Genomic DNA, 27198 nt, shown 5'->3' with positions numbered 1-27198 from the left:
ACAGAGTAACCTGGTAGGTTACAATCCACGGGTTCGTAAAGAGTTGGAAACGACTGAGCACACGTGCATAACCTATTACAAGCTTCCTTGTTACCAGTCACAAAGAAAAGCAGCCCAGCAAAGTCTCTCTGTATGTCCTAAAGACAGCCTCTCTCCTCTCCAAGGTGTACTTCCAAATCATAAGAAACACATAGCACTAGTTTTTGCCAAGTATGTGACCTATTTTCCATTATTTTAATATAGCCTTATAAACTTTTCCTCTTTTAGAACCTCTGCTTTTGTGTGATACACATTTGAAAATTGTATTGATTTCCCAAGAAACTAAGCTCTGCACACTTAAGCAGAACCAGAAAATGTACTGACTGAGTTTCCCACCGATTTCCAAATGGGATTATTTGCTTCCAAATATTTGTTGGATTTCCGTTGGAACGAGACAGGTGGTTTCAGGCTCAAGGCTCTTGAAGGAGGACAGAAAAATAAAGCAAGGCCAGTAGCGTTTCTCACAGACACCCCATCCCAGTGCTGGCAGAGCCCCAGTGTCTGCCCTCCACTGCTGTAGAGACAGGTGATGGGTGATCCCTACACTGACTTCAGATGAACCTTGCATCTCTGGGCTCCTGGGGACCTGGGTGACCGAGCCAGGCCTGCCTTCCTCCCTAGAATGCTTTGGGTGGAGCAGATCTGAGTCCATTCACCTGGGCGGATGACAGGACCACTGCTGCAGAGGACAAGATGCCAGGGTGCAGGCAACTGGGGTGAGTCCAGGCATTCTCTCTGCCTCCTCCATTCAGCTCCGTTCAGCAGAAGCACGTGGAGTCCCTCCCAGGCTGCCACACAGCACACAAAGAAGCCATTTGTCACAGAGGCTCGCAATCTCCCTCTCAAGCTAGTGAAAGTGAAAGTCGCTCAGCCGTGTCCGACTCTTTGTGACCCCACGGACTATACAGTCCATGGAATTCTCCAGGCCAGAATACTGGAGTGGGTCACCTTTCCCTTCTCCAGGGGATCTTCCCAACTCAGGGATGGAACCCAGGTCTTCTGCATTACAGGCAGATGCTTTCCCAGCTGAGCCACAAGGGAAGCCCAAGAATACTGGAGTGGGTAGCCAATCCCTTCTCCAGGGGATCTTCCCGACCCAGTAACTGAACCGGGGTCTTCTGCATTACAGGCGGATTCTTTACCAACCAAGCTATGAAGGAAGCCAGACTGAACAGTCTTCTCATGCAAAGCACTTTGGTGATGTGAAATTCACCTCCCTCCTCTCATCCAAGGACTATAACTCACTCTGATAATTCAGAGCTGGGAGAAATACCAAATAAACACACATCCTGGCACATCTGGGGACCCAGTTGTATTTAGGTCCAAACAATGAAGAGAGAGGGCTCTTGCAGGAGGACAGAGTTGGGAAATGATTATCATCCTGTCAGATAACATTAGCTAACATGTGCGGAACAAGACACTGCTAAGTTCTTTACACACACCACCTCAATCAATCCCTTAAACATCTGCAGCCATGAAATTGAAAGACGCTAAGTGTTTTAAAAAGCAGAGGCATCAATTTGCCGACAAAGGTCTGTATAGTTAAAGCCATTGTTTTTCCAGCAGTCATGTACTGATGTGAGAGTTGGACCATGATAAAAGTCTAAGCACCAAAGAACGGTTGCTTTGGAACTGTGGTGTTAGAGAAGACTCTTGAGAGGCCCTTGGACTGCAAGGAGATCAAACCAGTCAATCCTGATGAAATCAGTCCTGAATATTCATTGGAAGGACTGATGCTGAAGCTGAAGCTCCAATACTTTGGCTACCTGATGCAAAGAGTTGACTCACTGGAAAAGACCCTGATGCTGGGAAAGATTGAAGGCAGGAGGAGAAGGGGGTGACAGAGGATGAAATGGTTGGATGGACATGAGTTTGAACAAACTCCAGGAGACAGAGGACAGGGAAGCCTGGCGTGCTGCAGTTCATGGGGTCGTAAAGAGTCGGATGTGTTTTGAGTGACTGATCAAGGACTCAGGTGTGGCATGTGGGATCTTGAGTTGCGGCGTGTGGGATCTAGTTCTCTGACCATGAATTGAACTTGGGCCCTTTGCACTGGGAAAGCGGAGTCTGAGCCACTGGACTACCAAGGAAGTCCCAGGGATTTAAAACCATTTAAAATCCCATTTTACTGAGAATGAGGCATAGAGAGATGAAGTAACTTATCAGTCATTTACCTGATAAGTGAAGGATTCAAAGCTCAAACCCTGGCTGGATTAACTCCAGAGTCTAAGAACGTAACCATTTTTGCTAATCTGCATTTACCATTAAATTTATTTATTAGCATGTGGGAAATGAGGAGCATACAAGCATTCCACTCATTTGAACATGCCTGTTTTTTAACTTCACATCATAATGCATGCACTGTCAGTTTCTATCAGTTACCAAATGCACAAATCAGAAACACAGCTCGGCCCAGTGTCATGAGCCTTGGACACTCTCGTTAAAGAAAAACCAGCCCGAATCTACAGCGCTCGATGTGGAGTGACAAGACTGTCATAAAGGTAATCATGTAAAAAACGAAATCTGCCATTATCCAGTTACCGGATTTCCAAGAAGGAGTTGTTTTCTGTACCAGCTAATGATAAACACCCTTCTATTCATCATTCCCAGTTTTATACTCTTGGGACGAGGTTATCATCACTATCAAACCAGGGACATAAAAGACTAGGAAACATTTAGTTTTAGAAAATAATGGCTCCGAATCCTAGTAAATCAAAAGAGCAGGAGGGAAAATAAACTATACGGTTACGATGCCAGCTGGAGATCCTTTATAGTTGGGCCTTGACATTAGTTTGCAAGTTTCAGTATTGCAGATGGTGGAAAGCAATCTGCCCAGGAGAACCAGTCTCCAGGCTCATGCAGACTGAAGATAATGACAAGATCCTCGAACTGAAAGTCACCTCTATTGAAATCTTTGCTTTCAGGAGAGATTTGGTTGCTTGTAAGAGCAGAGAAGGCAACAGAACTGTAAGGGATTAACAATAAGGTTATGGGTAATTTATTTGAGAAGTCAGAGGACTTCCCTGACCAGTCTCTTCTCCCAACATCCTAATACACATGCACACATGTGTGCACATGCGCGCACACACACACACACAAACACACACACACTTTGGCCAGGGAATTCTAGGAGCCTGGTGGGCTGCAGTCTGTGGGGTCGCTAAGGGTCGGACACGACTGAGCGACTTCACTTTCACTTTTCACTTTCACACATTGGAGAAGGAAATGGCAGCCCACTCCAGTGGTCTTGCCTGGAGAATCCCAGGGACGGGGGAGCCTGGTGGGCTTCCGTCTATGGGGTCACACAGAGTCGGACATGACTGAAGTGACGCAGCAGCAGCAGCAGCAGCATAGAAATTACACTGTAACTGAATTCACTGAATTCTATTAATTAAAGTGATTTTAATACTCTTCAAAGTTGAACTTTGCAATGCCTTTTTTTCAAGGAAAATTTACTACAATCCTCTAAAAGCTGGGAACAGAGATTCTTAATCTGGAGTTCATGGATAGGCTCTTTCAAAGCAGGATGAAGAATTTACTCTGGAATATATGCAACATCCCATGTAGAAAGTCCATAGCTTTCATCACCCTCTCAAAGGAACCTGAGAGTCCTTAAAGGTTCAAAACAACTCTCCTGGATAGAGATCCTCTAGGGCAGCCAAAGGACGTGAGTTAAAAAGACGCTATTTTACTCTCACTCAGTGCTTTCTGGAAGTTCATGCTGACAGGACGCTCCAGGCCAGCAGTTGCTTCTTTACAAAAACCAAAACAGTGTGGGAGGTGTCAGCGTCAGAGACAGGCTTTCGCAGGAGAAGCTGACAGGGTCTCTGAGTCCCTTCCCCAGGAGCCACTGCTGGTCACCCCACATCCCCATCAGTGCATTCCATGGTAGAGGCATGAACATGTAGAACATGAAAGTGTAGTTCAGTCCTCAACCTGTTTCTTTCTACTGGTTTCACAAACTTTGTCAAAGAAATGCTTCCCTATCCTATTTTTTCATATATAAAATGGGGAAAATAATACTTTCCTCTCAAGACTTATGTGAGGATTAAACGTGATAACGTGGAAGTGCATGACGCACAGTCACCTATGGGAAACCTGTGGGAACAGGTGTGTTTCGGAATTCAGGTTTTTAAGAAATGTAATACATTCCTCTACATTATTTAATACCACCACCATGACCCATGATAAGATAAATAGCTATTTCTATAGCAAAACTATGAATATTCACATTAAGAGGGATGAACCAAGATTACAAACAGCCTTCTGTTAATTCAGGTCAGGTTTTGTCACCCCAAAATGTCAGTTTTCAGACCATTTTGGATTTGGGAGTTGAGAACAAGCTATTGTAGGCCTGTCTTGAAGAGTCCCACTTGGTTCAGTTGCAATGGCGTTAATTTCTGTCACTCTTGAGTCACCAACCTTATAATCTCTGGGCATTGGCGCCGGACTCTTGCTGAACCTGGTACCCAGCGTATTTCTCTTACCTTGATGCTCATTTGAACCGTGTTCTGCTTGACCTCGTGGCTCGCCTCTCCTCCTAAGGCAACCTGTCCCAGTTCCCCAGGCAATCTCTCTTGCCACAGCTCCCTTATTCCAAGGGCTGCCTGCCTCCCATTTAATATGTTCTCGGAAACTATCAGACTCACTCCCAGTGACGTAGGTAGGTACTCTGATGAGAAGAACACTCTTCTCCTGGAGATGGAGGACACATTCCCTGGTTTCGGTCAGGCATGCCTGAGAGCTGCTCGAGGATGAATGACGCTGCAAATCCTCCAGGACAGCACGCCGAGCCTCTCTTCCTGGTTCCAGAGAGTCCCAAGACAAGGAAGATGGGTTCTGACATCAACAGAACAGCACAAAGAGACACGTCCAGTGGCTGGCTGGCAGTCAGTGGCAGGTAGCAGCTGCCTAAGGCCACCCCCGTGATAAGACATGGCCATGGGATCACGCGGTTTAGCACTGGTGGAGGGCAAAGGGCGTGATCAAAGGGTTTCATCTCTCCTTCTTTCACCTGCTGGGCGACCTTGCATAAGTTACTCTAAATTCTCGGGACCTCAGCTATAAAATGGGGAAAACATTACCTGCTTGACTAGGGCTGTAATTAGGACTGTGTGGTGGCGCTAGTGGTAAAGAACATGCCTGCCAATATAGGAGACACAGGAGACGTGAGTTTGATCCCTGGGTCAGGAAGATCCCTTTGAGGAGGGCACAGCAATCCACTCCAGTATTCTTGCATGGAGAATCCCATGGACAGAGGAGCCTAGAAGGCTACAGTCCGTAGTATCACTAAGAATCAGACATGACTGAAGTGACTGAGCAGCAGCTAACCTATATAAAGGCCTCAATAATATCCAGTCCCTTCCTTCAATGCCCTTCCCTGGACTTTTCCTTACTAGTTTGGGAGACCCCTGAAAGGCAGTAACAGGTCTTCTCCTTGTATTTACTTCTAGTGTAGGGTATGGCCCATAGTAGGCTTGTAATAAATCAGTGAATGAATGAATGCATGCAATTGTTTTTGCAGTTGGTAGTACACCTCTGGGCTTCCCTGGTGGCTCAGTGGTAAAGAACTTGCCTGCCAATGCAGGAGACGCAGGTTCAATCCCTGGTCTGGGAAGATCACCTGGAGAAGAAAATTGCAACCCACTCCAGTATTCTTGCCTGGGAAACCCCATGGACAGAGGAACCTGGTGCGCTTCAGTCCAAGGGTCACAGAAAGTTGGACACAACTTAGTGACTAAAACAACAGTACACCCTTAGTTTCTGCAAAGTCAGAGAGCTACAATTTGAGAAGAGAAAATTAAAGTGAACGTGCCTGAGCCAGAGCTTCCAGGTCCAAATAACCATAGCCTACAACACGGATAACAGAGTAGACTGCACAAGCTTTCCTGCTCAATAAAAATGTTTTCTTTTTAAAATCGAACTTTTAATTTTATAGACAGAGTATTCAGTTCAGTTCAGTTCAGTCACTCAGTCGTGTCCGACTCTCCGCGACCCCATGAATCACAGCACGCCAGGCCTCCCTGTCCATCACCAACTCCCGGAGTTCACTCAAACTCATGTCCACAGAGTCGGTGATGCCATCCAGTCATCTCATTCTCTGTCGTCCCCTTCTCCTCCTGCCCCCAACCTTTCCTAGCATCAGAGTCTTTTCCAGTGAGTCAACTCGTCGCATGAGGTGGCCAAAGTATTGGAGTTTCAGCTTTAGCATCAGTCCTTCCAATGAACACCCAGGATTGATCTCCTTTAGAATGGACTGGTTGGATCTCCTTGCAGTCCAAGGGATCTTCCAAGAAGATTCCAAGAAGAATCATCAATTCTTCAGCGATCATCTTTCTTCACAGTCCAACTCTCACATCCATACATGACCAAGGAAAAAACCATAGCCTTGACTAGACGGACCTTGGTTGGCAAAGTAATGTCTCTGCTTTTTAATATACTATCAAGGTTGGTCATAACTTTCCTTCCAAGGAGTCTTTTAATTTCATGGCTGCAATCAGCATCTGCAGTGATTTTGGAGCCCCAAAAAATAAAGTCTGACACTGTCTCCACTGTTTTTCCATCTATTTCCCATGAAGTGATGGGACCAGATGCCATGATCTTCGTTTTCTGAATGTTGAGCTTCAAGCCAACCTTTTCACTCTCCTCTTTCACTTTTGTCAAGAGGCTTTTGAGTTCCTCTTCACTTTCTGCCATAAGGGTGGTGTCATCTGCATATCTGAGGTTATTGATATTTCTCCCAGCAATCTTGTTTCCAGCTTGTGCTTCTTCCAGCCCAGCGTTCCTCATGATGTACTCTGCATATAAGTTAAATAAGCAAGGTGACAATATACAGCCTTGACGTACTCCTTTTCCTATTTGGAACCAGTCTGTTGTTCCATGTACAGTTCTGACTGTTGCTTCCTGACCTGCATACAGGTTTCTCAGGAGGCAGGTCAGGTGGTCTGGTATTCCCATCTCTTTCAGAATAGAGTATTACATCCCAGCAACTAAGTATGAGAAGTCTTTCTTCTAGTCAGTTGTCTCATTTAATTCTGACTGTAACTTCTTTGGTAGGTAACATTGTTTCTACCTTATAGCTACAGAAGCAGAGATCGGAGTTCATAAGTGATATTTATCATTCATATTCATAAAATATAATCATAACCCATAGATTCCTTTCTCTTCCAGGTTTATTCAGCTGGGTATAATTGACAAACCACACTGTGTAAATTCAAGGTGTATAGCATAATGACTTGATTTACATATCATGAAATAATTACCACAATGTTTAGTGAGTATCATTTCACATAGATATATAATTAAAGAAAAAATATCTTTTCCTTGTGATGCGAACTCTTACAATTTACTCTCAACAACTTTCAAATATAACACACACATCAGTGTTCAAGGTATTTATCATGTTGTACATTACATTATATTCCTAGTACTTTATTGTCTTATAATTGGAAGTTTGTACCTTTGACTGCCTTCATCCATTTCCCTCCTCTCCCTCCAAAATGTTTCTTTTCAATTGAGAGTAAGACTTGAAGATTTAGTACAACTCAATACCCTTGTCACGAACACTCAACTCTTATTAATTAATTAAACTATTATTGAACCCTCAACTATTGATAATTAATTAATTATTAATTAATTCAACCTTTCTATGACAGGATAGATTCCCTGTCCATTGCTGAAGGGCAGGTAAGCCTGGTGTGCTGCAATCCATGGTGTCACAAAGAGTCGGACACAACCGAGTTACTGAACTGAACTGAATTTAATCTTAGCATTCCGTTGGGTTCAAGCAGATTATAATGAACACACTAATTCTAAAATATTCTGTAGACCCCAAGATTCATTGAGGGATTTACATTGGTTTTGGGAATTAAGACACCAGGGATTTAAAAGTCTATTCAAATAGCTGTGCATTTGATTACCCTGTTCTCTTGGAATAGAGAAGAAACAAAATGATTTTAATTTATCAAAATAGAAATCAATGCTGCCGTTTTCGTAGCATTTTAAATTAGCCTCAGTTCCTTATCTGTAAAGGGGGCACTAAGAGTATTGCTGATGAGAGACACCCATGGAAACACCAGGGGTCTGCCAACAGTGAAAGCTGCAGCTGCTAGACGCAACCTTACTGTGACAGACTGCCAAAGGTCCTTTCCAGTGCTAATTTCCTATAATTCCAAGATTATGTACTCTAGCAGTAAACAAGTTTTTTACTTACAATCTACATTTTTCTAACTGATTCTTACTGTTGCCATGTCTGGAAGGAACTTTGGGGGAAAAATGCCATGTGTGTGTGTGTGTTTCTTTCTACTTAGAGTACAGTGGTCCTCCCCTTACTGAGGTTAGGTTTTCTGAGGTTTCAGTTACCTGTGGTCAACTGCAGTCTGAAACTATGAAATGGACAATTCCAGAAATAAACATTCATAAATTTCAAGCTGTGTGTTGTTTTGACGATCTCTTGAGGCTTCCAGCTCTATTCTTCCCTGGATGGGAAGCATCTCTTTGTCCAGCATGTCTTACCCCATTAGTCACTTTGTAGCCAACCAGGTTGGGCTTCCCTGGTGGCTCAGGGGTAAAGATTCCATCTGCCAATGCAGGAGATGCAGGTTCAGTTTTTGGGTCAAGAAGATCCCCTGGAGAAGGAAATGGACCCACCCAGTATTCTTGCTTAGGAAATCCCATGGACAGAGGAACCTGGCACCCTACAGTCCATGGGGTCACAAAGAGTCGGACACTACTTAAGCAACTAAGAAACAACAGCAACAAGAGCCAACTTGGTTATCAAATCAACTGTTGGTGGTACTGTGGTACTTGTGTCCAAGTAACCCTTATTTTACTAAATGGCCCCAAAATTCAAGAGTGATGTTGGTGATTTGGACATGCCATGGAGTAGCCATAAAATGCTTCTTTTAAGTGAAAGGGTCAAAGTTTTTGACTTAATAAAAGAGGAAGGGTATCATAAGATAATGCTAAGATCGATGGTAAGAATGCATTATCTATTTGTGAAATTGTGAAGAAGAAAAAGGAAATATGTGTTAGTTCCACTGTTGCCAAAGTTACAGTCACAGCGTGTGGTAAGTGCTTAGTTAAGATGAAAAAGGCATTATATTTGTGAAAATGAAAGTTAGTTGCACAGTTGTGCCTGACTCTTTGTGACCCCATGGACTGTGATTGGCCAGGCTCCTCTCCAGGTAAGAATACTGGAGTGGGTTGCCATTTCCTTTTCCAGGCTATTAAATCTGTATAATAAGATAATTTGAGAGAGAGAGAAAAAACACATGCATATAACTTTTATTACAATATACTGTTATAATTGTTCTATTTTTAGTTATTGTTGTTAATCTCTTACTGTGACTGATAAATTAAACTTCATCATAGATATGTATACATAGGGAAAACATGTATATAATGTTGTCCCTTGATATCTGTGAGGTACTGTTTCCAGGATCCTGGTGGATACCAAAATCCATGGATGTTCATCTGTTATACAAAACACTACAGCATCTGCATATAACCTAGGCACTTTCTCCCTATACTTTAAATCACCTCTAGATTACTTATAATACCTAATAGAATGTAAATACTATGTAAATAGCTGTTAATACAATGTAAATATTTTGGAAGAAAAGCAATGACAAACCTAGACGGCATATTAAAAAGCAGAGACATTACTTTGCCTACAAATGTCTGTCTAGTCAAAGCTATGGTTTCTCCAGTAGTCATGTATGTATGTGAGAGCTGGACAATAGAAAAGGATGAGCACCGAAGAATTGGTGCCTTTGAATTGTGGTGTTGGAGAAGACTCTTGAAAGTCCCTTGAACAGCAAGCAGACCCAACCAGTCCATCCTAAAGGAAATTAACCCTGAATATTCATTGGAAGGACTGATGCTGAAGCTGAAACTCTAGTCCTTTCGCCACCTGACGCAAAGAGCTGACTCACTGGAAAAGACCCTGATGCTGGGAAAAATTGAAGGCGGGAGAAGACGGGGATGACAGAGGATGACATGGTTGGATGGCATCACCAGCTCAATGGACATGAGTTTGAGTAAGCTCTGGGAGATGGTGAAGGACAGGGAAGCCTGGTGTGCTGCAGTCCATGGGGTCGCAAAGAGTCAGACATGACTGAGGGACTGAACAACAACAAATATTTTGAGAACAGCTTTCAGCGGGATGCAAATTCAAGTTTTGCCTTTTGAAACATCCTGGAATATTTTTTCCAAATATCTTAAACATGAGGTTGCTGAAATTCGTGGGTGTGGAATGTGATGCTACCGAGAGTAAAATGCGCAGTGTTTGGTGCTGTGATTTCATGCATCCACTAGGGGTCTTGCAATGTATTTCCCATGAATACCGTACACTTTTTCTTTTTTGCCTATAATAGGGTAAAACCAAGTCAGTCTCCATGAGCAAGTACTGTGACTGTAATCCAGGTAAGAGAGGAGGAAGATCAGAGAGGAAAAGGGAGCTGAAGTTAGATGAGACTGGAAGGGTTCACTGTGGATGGACAGCACTTTGACCACAGCCACTCTGATAGGTGAAACAATTCTTCCCCAGAGGACACTGATAGTGCAGGTGAAAAAATGTCATTCTGGAAGCCTGGAGGTAAGATGCTCGATATAGCTGGCAACACGCAAGGACAGTGTGGGGAATAAAGACGTGTAAATTCCTCACACTCAGCTTATGTGATCTGTGCTCCTTCCAGGATTCCAGAACACGTGTGCACTTAGTTGAGCCTGACCCCGCACACTGCTCCCCACGCAAAGGAAAATCTCTCTTAATCCCTCTTTTTTGTTCATTCCCTTTTTTAAAATTTCAATAGAACCTTAGACTACACCTAGATAGAGGCACACTGTCACACAGATGAGTCTACTTCATGTCTTCTGACGATGACAGGCAGGGGTACATGATGGGAGAAGCAGAAACAGCCTTTGATTAATATTTCAGTCACAGGAGAGGAATTCGACTCCAAGATGAAGGCGTATTAAGAAATAGCTCCCAGACAAATGGAGTATGCGAGTTCATCTCAAATCATCCAACATCAGATTCACACTGCATCAAAATTCAGGTGATTTATACAGCCACATTAGGCTCTATTAGTATTAATGGGAAATATGCATGTATGTCGATAAACACATTAGTGCAGGCAGACTTCCCAAAGGGTTTTTGCTTTGGGGCAAAAGCTGCTATTATTTGCACCTTCTCCACAATGGAAATAGAATTATACCCACTAAATAAGTGTTCAATATGCCATGCTCAGCTGAAAAAGGCTCATTCTTAAAGACACGAGTGAAGCTACATTTTATATTTATAATTAAAAGCATTAAAACAAATGGCCCTGTCTTATTACTATTATTTATTATTTATAATTTAAGATTTAATTTATCACTGGTGTTCAGTCATCAGTTATAGTGGAAAAGAGCAGTTGTCCAGTCCTTTATTCCAGTGTCAAAGATGAAGAAACAGACAAACTACAGCACTGATTTATACAGATAGACATCCCAGAAGTGAAATAATAAAGTGTCAGAAAAGACAATTTTTCTAATCCACAAAGCAGGAAATAACTAAGGCTAACACCCACTCATTTTCTGGCAAGAAGAAGTTTTAAGTCAAATGAAAAGCAGTGAGAATTCCACAATATATTATCATTATACCAGTAACAGTGGTTTCGACTGCTAATAAAAAAAGACCCAATTCAAAATGGCTCAGTCTACAGGGAGGTTCGTTATTTCACAGTGAGGACGTCTAAATTGTTTCCAGGTTAATTTGCTTCTTCTAGTCTTATCAAGGGCTCTATCCACCCCACCATCCCGCAGGTCATCTTTGTAGTTCGTGGGTGAAAACTGGATGCCAGCTTCTGGCCTTAGTTGTAGACCTAACAATGCCAGTGAGGGAAGGAAGGAAGACAGGTCACCTTCCTTGCGTCTCTTTTGCATGATGGGAAGGTTGTCGGCAGGAAAGTTTTTCCAGAAGTCCTTCAGTGGCCAGCATTAAATCACGTTCCTCTTCCAACATCAACAAACGGTGAGAGAAGTGGAACACAGTGGTTGACTTAGATTATCAATTTTACAACCCCTATTCACAAGTTCCAGAGAAGATCACCACCTCCAAGCTCACGGTCTCCCAGAGGAGGCTGTGCACCATACAGAACAGAGACTCAGAGGGTGAGGAAGCAAGAAGGTCGGGGGTGAAAATGGACACGTGTGTGTGTGCGCGCACTACACAAGGGCATGCCTTTGCTGGGACCCTCAAAGGTCTACTTACATCTTGGGTGCCTGGGGGCTCACTGATGTACATGAAGGAGAGTGAGGTTTTGTCCTGAATCTCATTCAATACCATTGGTCTAAGGTGGAAAGTTTAAAGAAAAATATTAGATGAAAACTAGTACTGGGGAAGAGCAGCATGGTAAAATTCCCTAATTGGTTTGCAAAGGACAGACCTTTGAAACACTGATCTAAGGTAAAGGGTCTGTTCCGTTTCTTGGTAAAAGTGAAAGAAAAGGAAGAAAGTGAAGTCAATCAGTCATGTTCGATTCTTTGCGACCCCATGGACTGTAGCCTACCAGGTTCCTCCATCCATGGGATCTTCCCAGGCAAGAGTACTGGAGTGGGTTGCCCTTTCCCTCTCCAGGAGATCTTCCCAACCCAGAGATCGAACCCAGGTCTCCCACATTGTAGGCAGATGTTTTATCGTCTGAGTCACCAGGGGAGTAGGGGTACTCTATCCATCAGAGGTACCACATTACATTTAGAGATCCCTGTCAACACATTTGTGTCTTTTAAAGAAATTAAAGTCCGAAGAAAAAATACACTTTTGAGTCAAAGAAATATTTTAATATATAATATGAATACATTTGTCTTTACACTAACACAGTTGTAAAACATAACTTTCACTGTTTCTTAAATGGAGGAAATGAAGTCATTCAGTTATATCTGATTCTGGGACACCATGGACTGCACAAGGCTCCTCTGTCCACGGGATTCTCCAGGCAAGCATACTGGAGTGGGTTGCCATTTCCAGTGGCCCACAAAGCCAGAAGTGCTTGGGGCCCATGAAAATAGTAACACCGACCTGTTTCAAGGTACACGTGGAAAGTACCCCAAGGCAGTGGGACCCAGAAGGGTATTATTTGCTCAGCAGTATGAACAGTAGGCAGGGGTGGAGGAGTTGCATTTCAACAGAAAACATTTAATATAAATCAGAAAGCAATGGCAGCATCCATACATGCCCACCAGCTAAACAAGGTGTGAGCTAAGGTGCGAGTCAGCAGACAGGGTGCCTGGGATTCAGCCCAGGCTCACCAGGCATCAGGCGTAGCAGGGTTGATGCCTGTCAAGCGATCACTACACTACCTGAAGGTCAGGAAGGCTTCTGGGAGTAGGCAGAGCTCAACCTTCAGGGTGAAGTTTCTCTGGGGATGGAGGAAAGGCGAGGATGGTCAAATCATGGGACTTCATGCATCATCCATTAGGAAGACCTATTGAGACTGTTTAGCCCTGAAATCACGTCATGGTGTTTAGGGGTAACCACCTAGTTGGCCGGAGTCAAGCTGCTTATGATTACAAGAAACACAGAAATGAGAAGCAGATATAAACATGCACACACAGGTAGCAGTTCCTAAGCACAAAATGTGACTTGGGAATGTTGTCAGATATTCTTTTTGGAAAAGAGAAGTTTATGAAACAATTACCTAATGCACCCTGAAGGCAAAGACTGGCAAAGTGAAGGCTGACTCCAGGACCTCTTGACAAGGTCTGGGATGACAGGGGTATAAATGCCATTTCAAGTTGGAGGACTGTGGTTAAAGGCCAGGTATGCAGACCGATCCTATAATATCTTGTAGTTTCTCTCTCCTTGCCAAGTGAGAAGAGTGACATTGATAAATTACCCTATTATAACTTGTGATAAAAGCAGCGGGTACTTAGAGAACTGGCCAACAGACACATGAAAAAGACAAATGGCTGCAGGAAGACGGCCGACACAAGTTGGAAATTAGTGATGCTGGCTGTGGAATGAACAGGACAAAGTGTAGTGGACAGAGATAATATTCCAGTCTCACAAACGTCCATTGATTCGAGTCACCTGACAGCCTTCTTGGGAAAAAGTCTCAATTACTATGAATACACATGAAAACACCCTGAAAACAATATGGCATGCAAATGCAAGGTATTATTATGACTTAACCAACTGAAGGGCTTCCCTTGTGGCTCAACTGGTAAAGAATCTGCCTGCAATGCGGGAGACCTGGGTTTGATCCCTGGGTTGGGAAGATCCCCTGGAGAAGGGAAAGGCTACCCACTCCAGTATTCTGGCCTGGAGAATCCCATGGACTGTATAGAGTCCATGGGTCGCAAAGAGTCAGACATGACTGAGCGACTTTCACTTTCAACCAACTGAAGCGGAAAACTGAATCAATTATCTATACACTGAAGAGGAAAACTGAATCAATTATCTATATACTTGCACTTTAGTTTGGGGATATTCGGTCAGGACTTCTATTTTGGTTAAATGATATTTACCATTGTGGTGTGTAGAATCAACATCAAGAGTGTTTTGATTTTCTAAAACCTCTAGCTTCGGGGGGACTCACAATGACCATGTTATGATACAGAAAGTCCCACAGATACTTCTCCTCTAAGAAACTGGGTTATTTTGTGCTGTCGACGGTGTGGGTTTCTCTAGTGGCATCAAGAACCTAGTTCTCAAATCGCTTCCTTCTTAAACCTCAAGGGTTTCTGCCAACCACATTCCACTGGTCTGTAGAAAGTGTTGCCTTCCATTTTCCACTACCTCAGAGCTGGGCTAAGTCAGCCTGAGGGGGAGTCATTAACCACTTTGGTCCCTCCGTGTGTCTGATTGACTACTAATATATAACGCGGTTTAGCAGGGTAGGAAGCCACATGGGGAAGCAAGGAGAAAATTCACTGCCATTTTCCCTGGCAGTTGTCAGCGACCAACAAGACTCAAAGTGAAACTTTCAGTTGCCAACAGTTCTAAATAATGAGTCCGTGTTCCCAAGACAGAATGGCTCCTTGGGGGCCCGGGCTGAGTGGGGGTGAGCTGGGGGAGAGGGACAGCATGAAAGTGGATAGAACAATGAACTTCTGAGATATTAATAAAGAAAGGAATGGATTCATGGAAGGGACCCATATGTAGGTTTCTGGTGAATCACTGGTGATACTGCGGAAAGTACATGTGGCATCCAAGAGTTAGCCCATTTTTCCTTCAAGAAAACTCATTCTCGCGTTCTACAGCAGCTGCTACTGTTTGGATTATGAATAGTAATAAGCCATATGGCGTGGCAGAAAGGAATCACACATATTTTCACATGGACAAATATTATCATTCCAATACATAAACACGTCAATATAAGTGTTTTTTCTCCTGGGAGCAATACAGCCCCTGATCGCTGTTATAAGAAAATGACTTACTCTGGATGTGCAAAAATTACCTGCCATGGTTATTACTGGAGCCTGCACCTGCAATGGCAGTCTCCTCAAGTATTTTTTTTTTCTCATTTATAGGAAGACAGGAAGGAAGGGAGGGAGGGAAAGAGAGGAAGGAATGAAAGAAAATCAGAAGAAAGAGAAAGAAAACAGAGCGAAGGGGAAGACTGTTCAAGCAAGAGGGGCACACTGTTCCCAGCTCTCCATCTGGAAAGCAGCCCGACCCCAAAAGCTCAGAACTGAGACAGCAGTGTGCTTGCCTGGGGATTGCAACGCCAATTTCCTAGCAACCAGACCCAGGAGGCAAAGATGGAAAAGACCAAATCAGGTTACTTAGACTGGTCAGTGAAGGCCTGTCCTGATTTTATTTTAAATGTCTCAAGGACAAAGCATCCATCATGAACCAAATATTTCTTCCAACAATTTATCTAGATCTTCCATTTCTTAATTTGGGCTTGTTACTTCTCTCTGTCATTTCATTTTTCTTCATTCTTTTTTGTCCTGGAACTTTCTAGATAAAGACTTTCCCCTGAGAATTTACCACTTTTGGAGCAAGCTGTTCTGTAATCAACCCCAAACTTTTCTCTTTTATCTCGCTTCCTGCCAAGGCTTGGTCATTGTCTTCCAAGGCTTTTCAGTCTCTGGTTTTTCAGGCTAAAGATGTGTCCCAGCAGAGTGGATGAGCCCACTGGACTCAGAGAGGGCAGCCCTGGGGCGAGGTTTGCAGGGAGGGACAGAAAGGGTGTGGCTTTGTCATTCAGGTCCTGTGGTCACTGTGAAAGAAAGTGCAGTTGCTCAGTCTTGTCTGACTCTTTGTAACCCCATGGATTTTAGTCCACCAGGCTCCTCTGTCCATGGAATTCTCCAGCCAAGAATACAGAGGTGGGTGGCCATTCCCTTCTCCAGGGGATCCTCCAGATCCAGGGATCGAACCCAAGTCTCCCGCATTAGCAGGCAGATTGTTTACTGTCTGAGCCAGGGGGGAAGTCATCTCTAATAACATGGAGCCAAAGGAAGCTGCTGGAGGCAGACGACCTGGAGGGAGAATGGGGTGACTGAGGGAGCTGTGCCCAGTGGAGAGAGTCATCCTAGGAAATACCGCAATGGTGGGTGACGCTAGAATCACTTCCACAGCAGTGCAGTTTGCAGTGGGTCCTTTCTCCCGGTGTATAATTCCTCCAAGTGAACAAACTGGGATCAGTTTACCTAGGGACTCTTCTCTCAATCATTAGAGTCTGGGTGACAGATATTTTAAAAAAATTAAATCCCTTGGAGTTTGGGATTTATATATATATATACACACACACACACACACGTAACTATATATAAAAATAGATGACCAACAATGACCTACTGGACAGCACAGGAAATTCTACTCAGTATTCCGTAATAACCTATATAGGAAAAGAATCTGAAAAAAGAACAGATAACAGAATAGATATATGTACATGTGGCTTCCCAGATTCCCAAGTGGCTCAGTGGTAAAGAATCTGTCTGCCAACGCAGGAGACGCAGGTTAGATCCCTAGGTAAGGAAGATCCCCTGAAGGAGGAAATTGTATTCCATTCCAGTATTCTTGCCTGGGAAATCCCATGGACAGAGGAACCTGGCGGGCTACAGCCCAAAGAGTCACAAAGAGTCAGACACGACTGAGCACACGTGCACATATATGTACAGCTGAAACGCTTTGCTGTACATCTGAAACTAACAAAGCAGTGTCCATCAACTATACTTCAATATGAAATGAAATGAGATAAAATAATCAAATCCAGCACTTTCCTGATGCTTGCTCACCCTGTACCTCAAGGGCCTTCAGCTCCTGGGGCATCTGTGGCCAGGTCGATGGGTATAAATGAAAAATCAAGACTAAGAGAGAGTAGGGGCTGCAGGGACCTGGAGGATGTACGCATTCCAATGAAAATACCAAGCAGCCCGGTGCACTCAGAGCAGACCCATCTGCAGCTGCCTTCAGCTTCAGGGCCAGCGAGCTGACAGCCTTGCTCCGAAACCCACCGCCCTTCTCCCCAGGGCCCCTCCCAGGTTCCTTCCTTTGCTGCCTGCACAGGTTCTCCCTCACCCTCAGCTGTGCTGGTCTCCACCCATGCCTTTTGACCGGTGCCACACCCACTGTCCCAAGTGTATCCCTTACACAGTCCGGCCCTTTAATAGGCTGCAGGAGGTGTCTGTGCATCTAGAGCAGTCCCTTCTCTATAAGCATCTGGGGTTTACACCACCTGTCCTGCCTGTGACATGGATGGTTTTGAGCTCCAGGCCAGTAGCTCTCACTTCCCTGGTGGCTCAGACGATAAAGAATCTGCCTGCAATGCAGGAGACCTAGGTTTGATCCCTGGGTCAGGAAGATCCTCTGGAGAAAGGCACCTACCCACTCCAGTAACTTCGCCTGGTGAATTCCATGGGCAGAGGAGCCTGGCGGGCTAGTCCATGGGGTCACAAGAGTTGGACACATTGAGAGACGAATACTCTCACTTTTTCAATTTCTAGTAGCTCTCCAAGTTGCCGGGTGATGCTGATGCTGTAGGTCTCCCTGGACCAGTAGCATCTGCATCTCCCAGCAACTAGTTATAAATGTAAATTTGGGGGCCATATCCTAGACCTCATGAAATCAGAACTTTAGGGGAGATGCACAGTGGCAGACTGGCCATCTGTTTAAACCAGCCTTCTGGGAGTTTCTTTTGCAGGCAGAACCTCTGCTTCCTCTGGTTGTCCCCAGTCTCACTTTGCAATGTGAAGGCAATGGCAACCCACTCCAGTACTCTTGCCTGGAGAATCCCACAGACGGAAGAGCCTGGTAGGCTACAGTCCACAGGGTCGCAAAGAGTCGGACACAACTGAGCAACTTCACTTCAGTTGTCTGAAACCCTCTGAAACTGCCTGCCTCAAACCAAACCTGGAACTACACAAACTATTGTCTCATTCATTTCAGGGGAATAAACGGGCATTATGAAGATTATGTTAGATAACACCCATGAAATACCTAGCACAGTTCCTAGCACTTACTAAATATGTAAGGCATGTTAGTTATGCCTGTCATCATTAATCAGTTTGTCATATTAATTACACTACATTTTTTCAATGTGGTCTGAGACCAAATTAACTTTTTCTAAAAAAGTTTTTTTTTTTTTTTTTGATGTGGACCGTTTTCTAAAATCTTTATTGAATTTGTTACACTATTGCTTCTGTTTTATGTTTTGGTATTTTTGGCTGCATAGGAAATCTTAGTTCCCTGATGATTGAACCTCCACCTCTGCACTGGAAGGCAGAGTCTTAACCACTGGATCGCCAGGGAAGTCCCAGATGAACTCTGATGTGTTAAATTGCTCTAGAGTTTTTGTCTTTCATTTACAACTCACATATTTACATAGTGAATGGAATTGTAAAACCCGTACTGAAAACAGCAGCATAAATGGTAGGGCTGAAACACCCTCACTGATGTAAGAAGTGATCTTGCTATATCAACTAAAAGCTCCACGGATTTGGGGAGGAGTAAGATACATTTGAACTGTGGTGCTGGAGAAGACTCTTGAGAGTCCCTTGTACTGCAAGGAGATCCAACCAGTCCATTCTAAAGGAGATCAATCCTGGGTGTTCATTGGAAGGACTGATGCTAAAGCTGAAACTGCAATACTTTGGCCACCTCATGAGACGAGTTGACTCACTGGAAAAGAGTCTGATGCTGGGAGGGATTGGGGGTAGGAGGAGACGGGGACGACAGAGAATGAGATGGCTGGATGGCATCACCGATTCGATGGACATAAGTCTGAGTGAACTCCGGGAGTTGGTGATGGACAGGGAGGCCTGGCGTGCTGTGGTTCATGGGGTCGCAAAGAGTTGGACACGACTGAGCTACTGAACTGAACTGAAGATACAGCCCCCAGGAAAGGAAGGAAGCAATCACAGAGGTATGATTCCTTTGAGAATGAGGAGGGTGACGTGGTGAAAGGAGAGATCAAACATAAACCTTAAACTTTCTGATATTTCAAAGAACACAGAGACTCTCCTTCCTAACTATCCTCCAATTTTAAAGGCCCTGCAGTGTCTCCATCCTTCTTCCATTTTAGTTAAAAGACCATTTTGGATGTAACTATGCAAAAAAGTAAAAATGCCGACCCACGCTGGGTCTGTATTAAAATTCACTCAATACGGAAAGCTGACTTTCATTAAAGTAACAGCTAAAGGAGGGCCAAAAGCTTGACCTTCACGTTGTTCAAGAGCGACACCAATCACCCGGCCTTGGCATGCACACGGATTTCTCGCAAGGTTTTCAGCAGGTGTTTTCTGAATTGCATCCAGAATCGCAGTGGACAGAAACGCAGCAGAGGTCGCCGAAGCCACATCAATAATGATAAGCAGGCTGATCGCGGCCCCTCCCGCCCATCCGGCGAGCCCACGGAGATCACAGCGCCGCTGAGTCCACAGGAGGCAGCCTCTGCCGGAGCTTGTAGCCAAGTGCCAAAGTCATTTTGCCTACTTGAGATGGAGACTCTAACAGTGCAGGCCAGAGGTCTAGGGAATGAAAAGAGCTTTGGAGAGGAGACTGGCCGAGATAAAACAAACACCAAATATTTTTTTTTAATCAGTAGGTTTCATTTTAAAATTTGGGATCTCTTCAATACACCGGCTTACAATGTTATATCACAGCTGCTATATTTTAGGGTATACTTTTTTTTGAAAGTTAAGAAATTGCAATAAAGGGGAAAAGTTAATTATATTCCTTCCTGGAATTCTAAGTAGTAAGCATTTACAATAAAGTAAAATAAAATTATATCAAAGGACCCAGTTGACAAATACTATTATTCTGAATTCCTCCAGGTTCCTGCCTCAGAAACACCTGTTCAATAGCCTTTTTTTGACTGATAAGCATATTCCCACATGCAGGCCGTTGCCTGCCGCCAGCTTGCCAACCTGTGTTCAGAAAACATGACTACTGTCCAGACAGGGAGGGAAAGCAGGTCCAGGAGTCATAGCAAAGCTCAATTCGCCTCCCCACACCTCATCCCTACCCAACTCTGGGGTAATAATGGAAGAGCTATTTAACCTCTCCGTGCCTCAGTTTCTCTTTCTGTAAAATGAGAGACTGGTTAGATGGCAGTTGTTACTAGTTAGAAATAAATGTCACATGTCCAGAGGGTCTGATAAGCACTCAAAAATGCAGGGATGGGGGAAGATGGGTACCCACCCCATCCACAGGGACAACAGTGCTCAGTCCAGCTGATTATTGCTGCATCTTTTGATTCTTTTTCAAGGCAATATGTTTCTGGATTGTTACATCAAGTCTTCTGAATTTTAAATGTTGGCTTAAAGATTAAAAGGAAAAAAACATTAAATATAATCTGCAGGTAAAAATAGAACACTTATGTGGTCCCTTAAAGTTCTCCACCTCCTTTGATTCAAAATTAGCTTTAAAACCTATTAATACAACTTGCCCGTCGACACAGGCAATCTCTTGATTGTCATCTGTCGTGTACTTGTGATAACTTGTCTCCCCTTTCAAACTCTCAGCTGAACTGTACACCTCCTTTTCTTATGGACAGAAAAGAATTTGAGTCAAACACAACTATGCACATGCATGGCAAAGTTGGCCATGGCAAGGAGGCTGCCAGGTAACCAGATTTCAGCAGGCAAATTGATATGAACAAAGCCAAGGGGTTGGGGGAGGTGTGAGGGGCAAACTAACCAGAAAGAAACTAGGACAGTGAGTGTGAAGGAGTAAACATGTTTCCTGTCTAGCAACCAGTAGCTAAGAAGGAGAAATGGGAAAATTTATGCACAATGTCATGAAAAGCAGGAGCTTTCAGGGGGCAAAATGTTCCCGGTGCCAGGAGTGTTGCCTGGTGGAGAAAGTTTGTTCTGAGCTCTTAAGATGGGCACTGGAGCCTGGAGACTTTTCTCGAAAAGATTTGGCTAACTCAAGGAACAAGGAAGAAAGTATCAGAAAGGTTTGCTGGCCTTAGAAGTCGATCTAAGAAGAATTAGACTTTTCTTTTATCCTAAGCAAAGGTAGATGGTTATCTACGACAGGATCCCTTCATCAACCATCAACCTTCATCAACCATCCCTTCATCATATTTTTCCTCAGAGATAAGGTTCTTTCTCCCTGCTCAACTTGTACCTCTCTGGTCTGGGACCACTGTCATGTCATGTTTAGGTCCTGTGCTTAGTTGCTCAGTCATGCCCACCTCTTTGCAACCCCACGGACTGTAGCCTGCTAGGCTCCTCTGTCCATGGAATTCTCCAGGCAAGAATACTGGAGTGGGTTGCCATACCCACCTCCAGAGGATCTTCCCAACCCAGGGATCGAACCCAGGTCTCCCGCACTGCAGGTGGATTCTTTACCATCTGAGCCACCAAGGAGCAACATCTTTCTAGCTAGTCTCCAGAAACTTCAGAATCCAGTCTACCTGGATGGACTAATTTTTTTAAACACTGCATTTATCATACCATTCTACTGTTCCCATACTTTCTATGGCTCCCAAGCCTTAACTTCTCTGCTTGGCCTTCAAGGCTCCCTAGCATCCACTCAATTTGATCTCTCCGCATCCCTCACGTGCATTTCCTGCTTGGTCACTAAGTACTGCCTCAACACTGGGGTGTTTCCACATCCCAGCATTTACCCAACACCACGCCCTTCACCTGGATGCCTGTCCCTCTCCTTTCAAAATCCTGTCCATCCTTCTCCACCTATTTCCTTCATGTAACCTTTTCCAACTCCCCTGCCTTCAGAATCACTGTTCCTTTTACTGTGTGAACCATGCACTCTGAAACTCATTTATACATCATTTCACTCTCTAATTGTTTCGTGTACATATAGCTTGTCTCTCAATTATATTTTGACCTTCGTGAGTTGAGAGCGTGTCTTCTTCCTCTGTGTTTTCCACAGAAACAGCAGAGGTAAGTACAGAAGCCAGACTCAGTGAGCACTTGACTGATGCTTTGTTCAGTTGAGCTTATATGGAGATGGGGATAAATGAGGACTTTAGGTTTCAGAAAAGAAAAACAGTTTGGGGTTTGTGTGTGGTAATGATCACACAGGACTCAGGAGCCAGTTACTACTGTTGACTTCGCCCAAATATGTGTGTGTGTGTATGCGTGTGTGCATAGCTCCCACTGCTGACTGCATCCGCATATTTCATCCATCCTTGCTGAAGTTGGCCTGTAGAACCACCGTGCTAAGTCAGGGCAGGGACCTGGTCTACCAGCTGTCCCTGAACAACATACAACCTTGGGGACTTGAAGCTACACAGATAAGCTCCTACATCTGAACTTGCAGGGGCTGCTGTTATCCTCCTTGAGAGAAGCATTTTCTGTTTATATCCAGCATGGTAGAGCATTTCTAAATGACAAAGGCAGTCTGCAAGAAAAAACTCATGAAAAAAACTCAAACATACCAGGAACAAAGAACAACTAGGGAATTATCCATGGAGGAACAGTTCTGGCCCTCCAGGCTGAGAAGGTTGGGAGCCAATGTCCAACATCATGGATGAAATCACCAGCTTCTGAAGGCAGAGGCTTCTATTTCTCACTCTCCCACTGCTCAACACTCAGAGAGCGCCAAGCCCATCATTACGTCTCTTCGTCCCATCATTACGTCTCACCATCAGTGCAGCTAAGATAACACCCTGGTGACCACAGAGAGGCTGGGCACATTAATTATGATAGAAAGACACTGTGAAAATGCACCAAGCACTCCAAACTCCATTTCTGTTGATGCACACAGGCCTCCGAGCAGCCACTGGATCACAATGAGGTTAAGTCCCTCCTTCCCTGTCCCTGGCTGCCTGAGTTGGCAGTTATTTCACCTATGGCACAGCCAGGGAGGAAGGAGAGACTGGTGAGCGGTTGCCAGCAACCTAAGGAATTTTCGGGGGCCACTGGCCTGATGGTAAGTGGCCACCCACTTGTCAAGGGAACTGGTAACAACATGCGATGGCCAAGACGGAGCCAGGGGCTGAAGAACTTACAAAAGAGGACAGAATTTTCAAAATGGGAATTTGAGTGATCAAGGTTGAACAGAACAAAAGGTGAGCTTTTATTTGCATGATAGACGTTTTCTGTACAGTTCTGATATTCTCTCATGTGACTGACGGTATCTTTTCTGGGAACTTCCTTGGGTAAAGGACTGGGGTGTCTGAGTATGGAGGACCAATATCTGCATCTCGCCCCTCTGTGTATTTCCTGAGATCCAGCCTTTGTCTGGGCACACTGCGCTGTCTCAGGACCCTGGAACCAATCACGGCCTGCTGCTCCCTCAGCTCCTAGCCCCGTGGAGCAGAGACATCCCTTTCTGCCCTGAGAACACGTAGGAAAAACCCTTAAAAAATTTTTTTTTAGCTTGTCAAAATGAGCTCCTAATAAAAACTAAGACATTTAAACAATCAAAATATTATAAGAGCATAGAAATAGTTCAGTCTCCAGAATACAACTGATATGCTTTGCTAAGTGAATGACTTGGATAAACAAAGGTGGATGTCTCAAAAGCTTGACTATTGATCTGAAAATTGTGTCTTTTTAGCTATGCCTGGGAACAGTATAGTAATTTTTACCTTCCTTTCTCCAAAAATATACAACATGGCTTGCCAGCTGAGATACAGCATGAAAAAATAAGACACCAGGCACAATGAGCGTTCTTTAACGGACAGAAGTGTTATTGGAAAAGCAATGTTTTAATTTGTTCTCGGAGTCAACTTTATGTCATAAAAGGAGGTAAGACAGGTCATGCTGACAGGAAAAGGACAGGTGGGTCACGTTGCTGCCACCAGAAGAGAATTTGTTATTCCAATCTTAAAAATCCCCTGTGTTTCAAAAACAGACTCACAGACTTAGAGAATGAACTTATACTTGCCAGCGGGGAAGATGGGGGAAAGGGATAGTTAGGGAGTTTGGGATTTACATGTACACACTATGATATTCAAAATGGATAACCAACAAGGTCCTACTGGATAGCGCAAGGAAGTCTGCTCGATGTTATGTGGCAGCCTGGATGGGAGAGGAGTTTGGGGAGAATACATACCTATATATGTTACTGAGTCCCTCCACTGTCCACCTGCTGTCCATCACCACAGTGTTAATCGGCTAAACTCTAATAGAAAATTAAATTTTAAAACATCCCCATTTTTGCAACAGAATCTTCTATTTCCAGTGAAGTTCAAATTCACATAGAAAAGAAAAGTGAAAGAAAGTGAAGTCGCTCGGTCGTGTCTTGACTCTTTGCGACCCCATGGGCTGTAACCCGCCAAGCTCCTCTGTCCATGGGATTTTCCAGGCAAGAGTACTTGAGTGGGTTGCCATTTCCTTCTCCAGGCGATCTTCCCAACCCAGAGATTGAATCCTCATCTACCTGCATTATAGGCAGACGCTTTACTATCTGAGCCACCAGGGAAGATCCCATTAAAGATAAAACCCAATAAAATGTTATACTATGGAGCAGAGAGATATACTAACTGAGAAAGCACAGTGCTGGGAGTTAGGGTCTAGGATCTTGTAGCCCGACTCTGGGTTCTCCAAGTAGGGGAACTTCACTTTACTCAACTATAAAATAAGATGGTCAGTCAAGGTCCCCAAGGCTTGGGAACCTGTGTCATTCTGTGAGGCTTTCAGAACTTGACCAATTCATTTGAAGTCAACTCAGTAGTTCTCAGTGACATAAGAGGCAATAGAAGGTCTGAATACGCCCGGTTCAGAAATTAGAAAAATTAGCTTTAGACATTAGTATGCTCCTTTACCATGCTTTTCTGGTTATAGTATATATTATGATCATTATATATACACACACACATACACGTGTATTTATATAATCCTAAATGAGGTATATTTAAAGAAAATAAAAAGAAATCATCCAACTCAGAGTTCCAATAAACGGTTCATCTGTATTAAAAGCCTAGTTTGATGTTACAATTCCTTCCTGTCAGCAAGTCGTGTTGCTTCAATAAGGTCATGTATTGCATGCCCACAAGCTCTTCAGTATGGTCCATCAATAAAATTAGAAACATTTACACCCAAACAGTTCATCCAAAGTCATTTATCCCTAATACCATTTGGTATGTAGAAGGCATGTTTCACTTTAAAATAATGAGCAAGGCTCCAGTCCTTTGATTATAAATTCCCCTTTCATCTTAATTTTATGAAAAGCCACAAGGAAAATGCCCAGCGTGATGCCCTTGATATTTAAATACTTTGTTCCACTTACCATTAGTCTGCTCCAAAACTCAGCCTCCCTTGCAAAATGCTCCATATTGAAAGGATAAATTTCGTGTTCTGCCTTGTCAAACGTGTCACTTGGACTGCTCCAGTGACTGAGCACAGGGAAACAAACATTTCAGCCGAGCTGCCTTCATAATATTGACGGTTTGCCTTCTCTCCTTGCTGGAAGTCTTGAGACAAATGGAATTTACATACGTTGGGATGAGATGGGTGCGGACATTTCTCATAATTATGATTCAAAATCGAGTTATGTTGCATTCAGGGCGATAATAATATAACTCAAAGAAGAAAAGTATCCCCTAGCATTACTGCCACTTAAGACAGGACAACTCCTATTGCCTTGTGCCAACGTACCACACCCAGTGTCTATGCCAAGAACAACCTACAGTGGGTGGTGTCAGCTTCTTCTTGCATCTTTTTTTCAAGGCTGACTCTAGTAACTATAAACCTTTCAGCTCACTTGAAGGTGTGCACAGTAACACAAGAATAGACATCTGGAATGCAAGTACAAGGTTGTAAGGTCAGAGAGAAAACTTTGACAATCTGATGGGTGAAATTAACCCAAGTCGACTACTACATGATTCGCTCTGTCTGTGCTCTGTTAGAACAGGTAAAGTATGATTTTTAAACAACCATGTAAAGATGCAAGTGCATATAATAGTCTCACATTTTTTTCTTAGGAGAGATTGGAGAAGAAATAACTTCCTTAAAATGTCCCAGAGACTTGGATCAGTGGTTGTCATCACAGGCGTAACTTGGACATGAGACATTTCCGTTTTCATCAGTTCTGACTACTAATGGTCATTCAAAAGGAGCAACGTGTAAAGAGAGAGGTTTAGCACCTCTAACCCATCATTTATGCTAGCTGAAAAAAGAAGGAAAAGAAAAGTCTAGATAAAGCTTGATGGCAGAGACCTGGAAGAACTGAAGTTCTTTCTTTCCGGGGTCGTTTGACCTTTACATGTTCAATGAACATTTTCTGGATATTTAGATCTAATGAAGTTGTCAAAGCTTCTGATGAAAAGCAAGACGAAAGTGCACAAACTGCATGCCTTTTGATAAACCCTCCCTTGAGTGTTCTAACAACACGTCCTTCCTTTGCAGTTTCTAATTACACAGGACTTAATGAGCAGTGGCCCTTTACAGTAAAACCTGAGTGTGGTCAACTGCTGAGCTTTACTTCCAAAGCCTGGGGTGGGAAATCGGAAGCCAATATCCTGCTGTTCTGACATGAAATGAACTACTTTGACAGTTATTCTCTTGCAGGAAGACTTTCCCCTCCTCATTTTAATATGGGTAGGGCTTTCTAAAACGCTCCGTTTTTACCGAGTTTTACCCTGGCAAGCAGTTATTTATCTCTGGTACATTTTCTCCATTTCTTTTGTGCCCCAAATTAGTTTCAACTTTGTCAGATTAACTGCTTAAATATTGAAAAAATACATTGACAATCAAAGGGACCTGGGGAAATGGAAAGTTGGTCAAAGAAGAGCTACTTTGCAAGAG

At 43.7% G+C, this 27198-nt stretch overlaps 1 protein-coding gene across 1 annotated transcript in view; it reads right to left on the bottom strand.

The window, feature by feature from the left end:
- Nucleotides 1-25847, bottom strand: part of SASH1 (SAM and SH3 domain containing 1) — a 349577-nt gene extending 323730 nt beyond the window's left edge. Inside the window, exon 1 of the mRNA XM_055433599.2 lies at nucleotides 25682-25847. Within this exon, the coding sequence (XP_055289574.2) occupies nucleotides 25682-25726 (45 nt within the window). The 5' untranslated portion in view covers nucleotides 25727-25847. The remainder of the gene's footprint in view (nucleotides 1-25681) is intronic.
- Nucleotides 25848-27198: the final 1351 nt, after the last annotated feature.

The sequence above is a fragment of the Moschus berezovskii genome, chromosome 10, assembly GCF_049115385.1.
Source record: "Moschus berezovskii isolate FMDL1 chromosome 10, NW_MosBer_1.0, whole genome shotgun sequence".
Taxonomy (NCBI): Eukaryota; Metazoa; Chordata; class Mammalia; order Artiodactyla; family Moschidae; genus Moschus; species Moschus berezovskii.
This window is presented reverse-complemented; position numbering and strand designations above follow the sequence as displayed.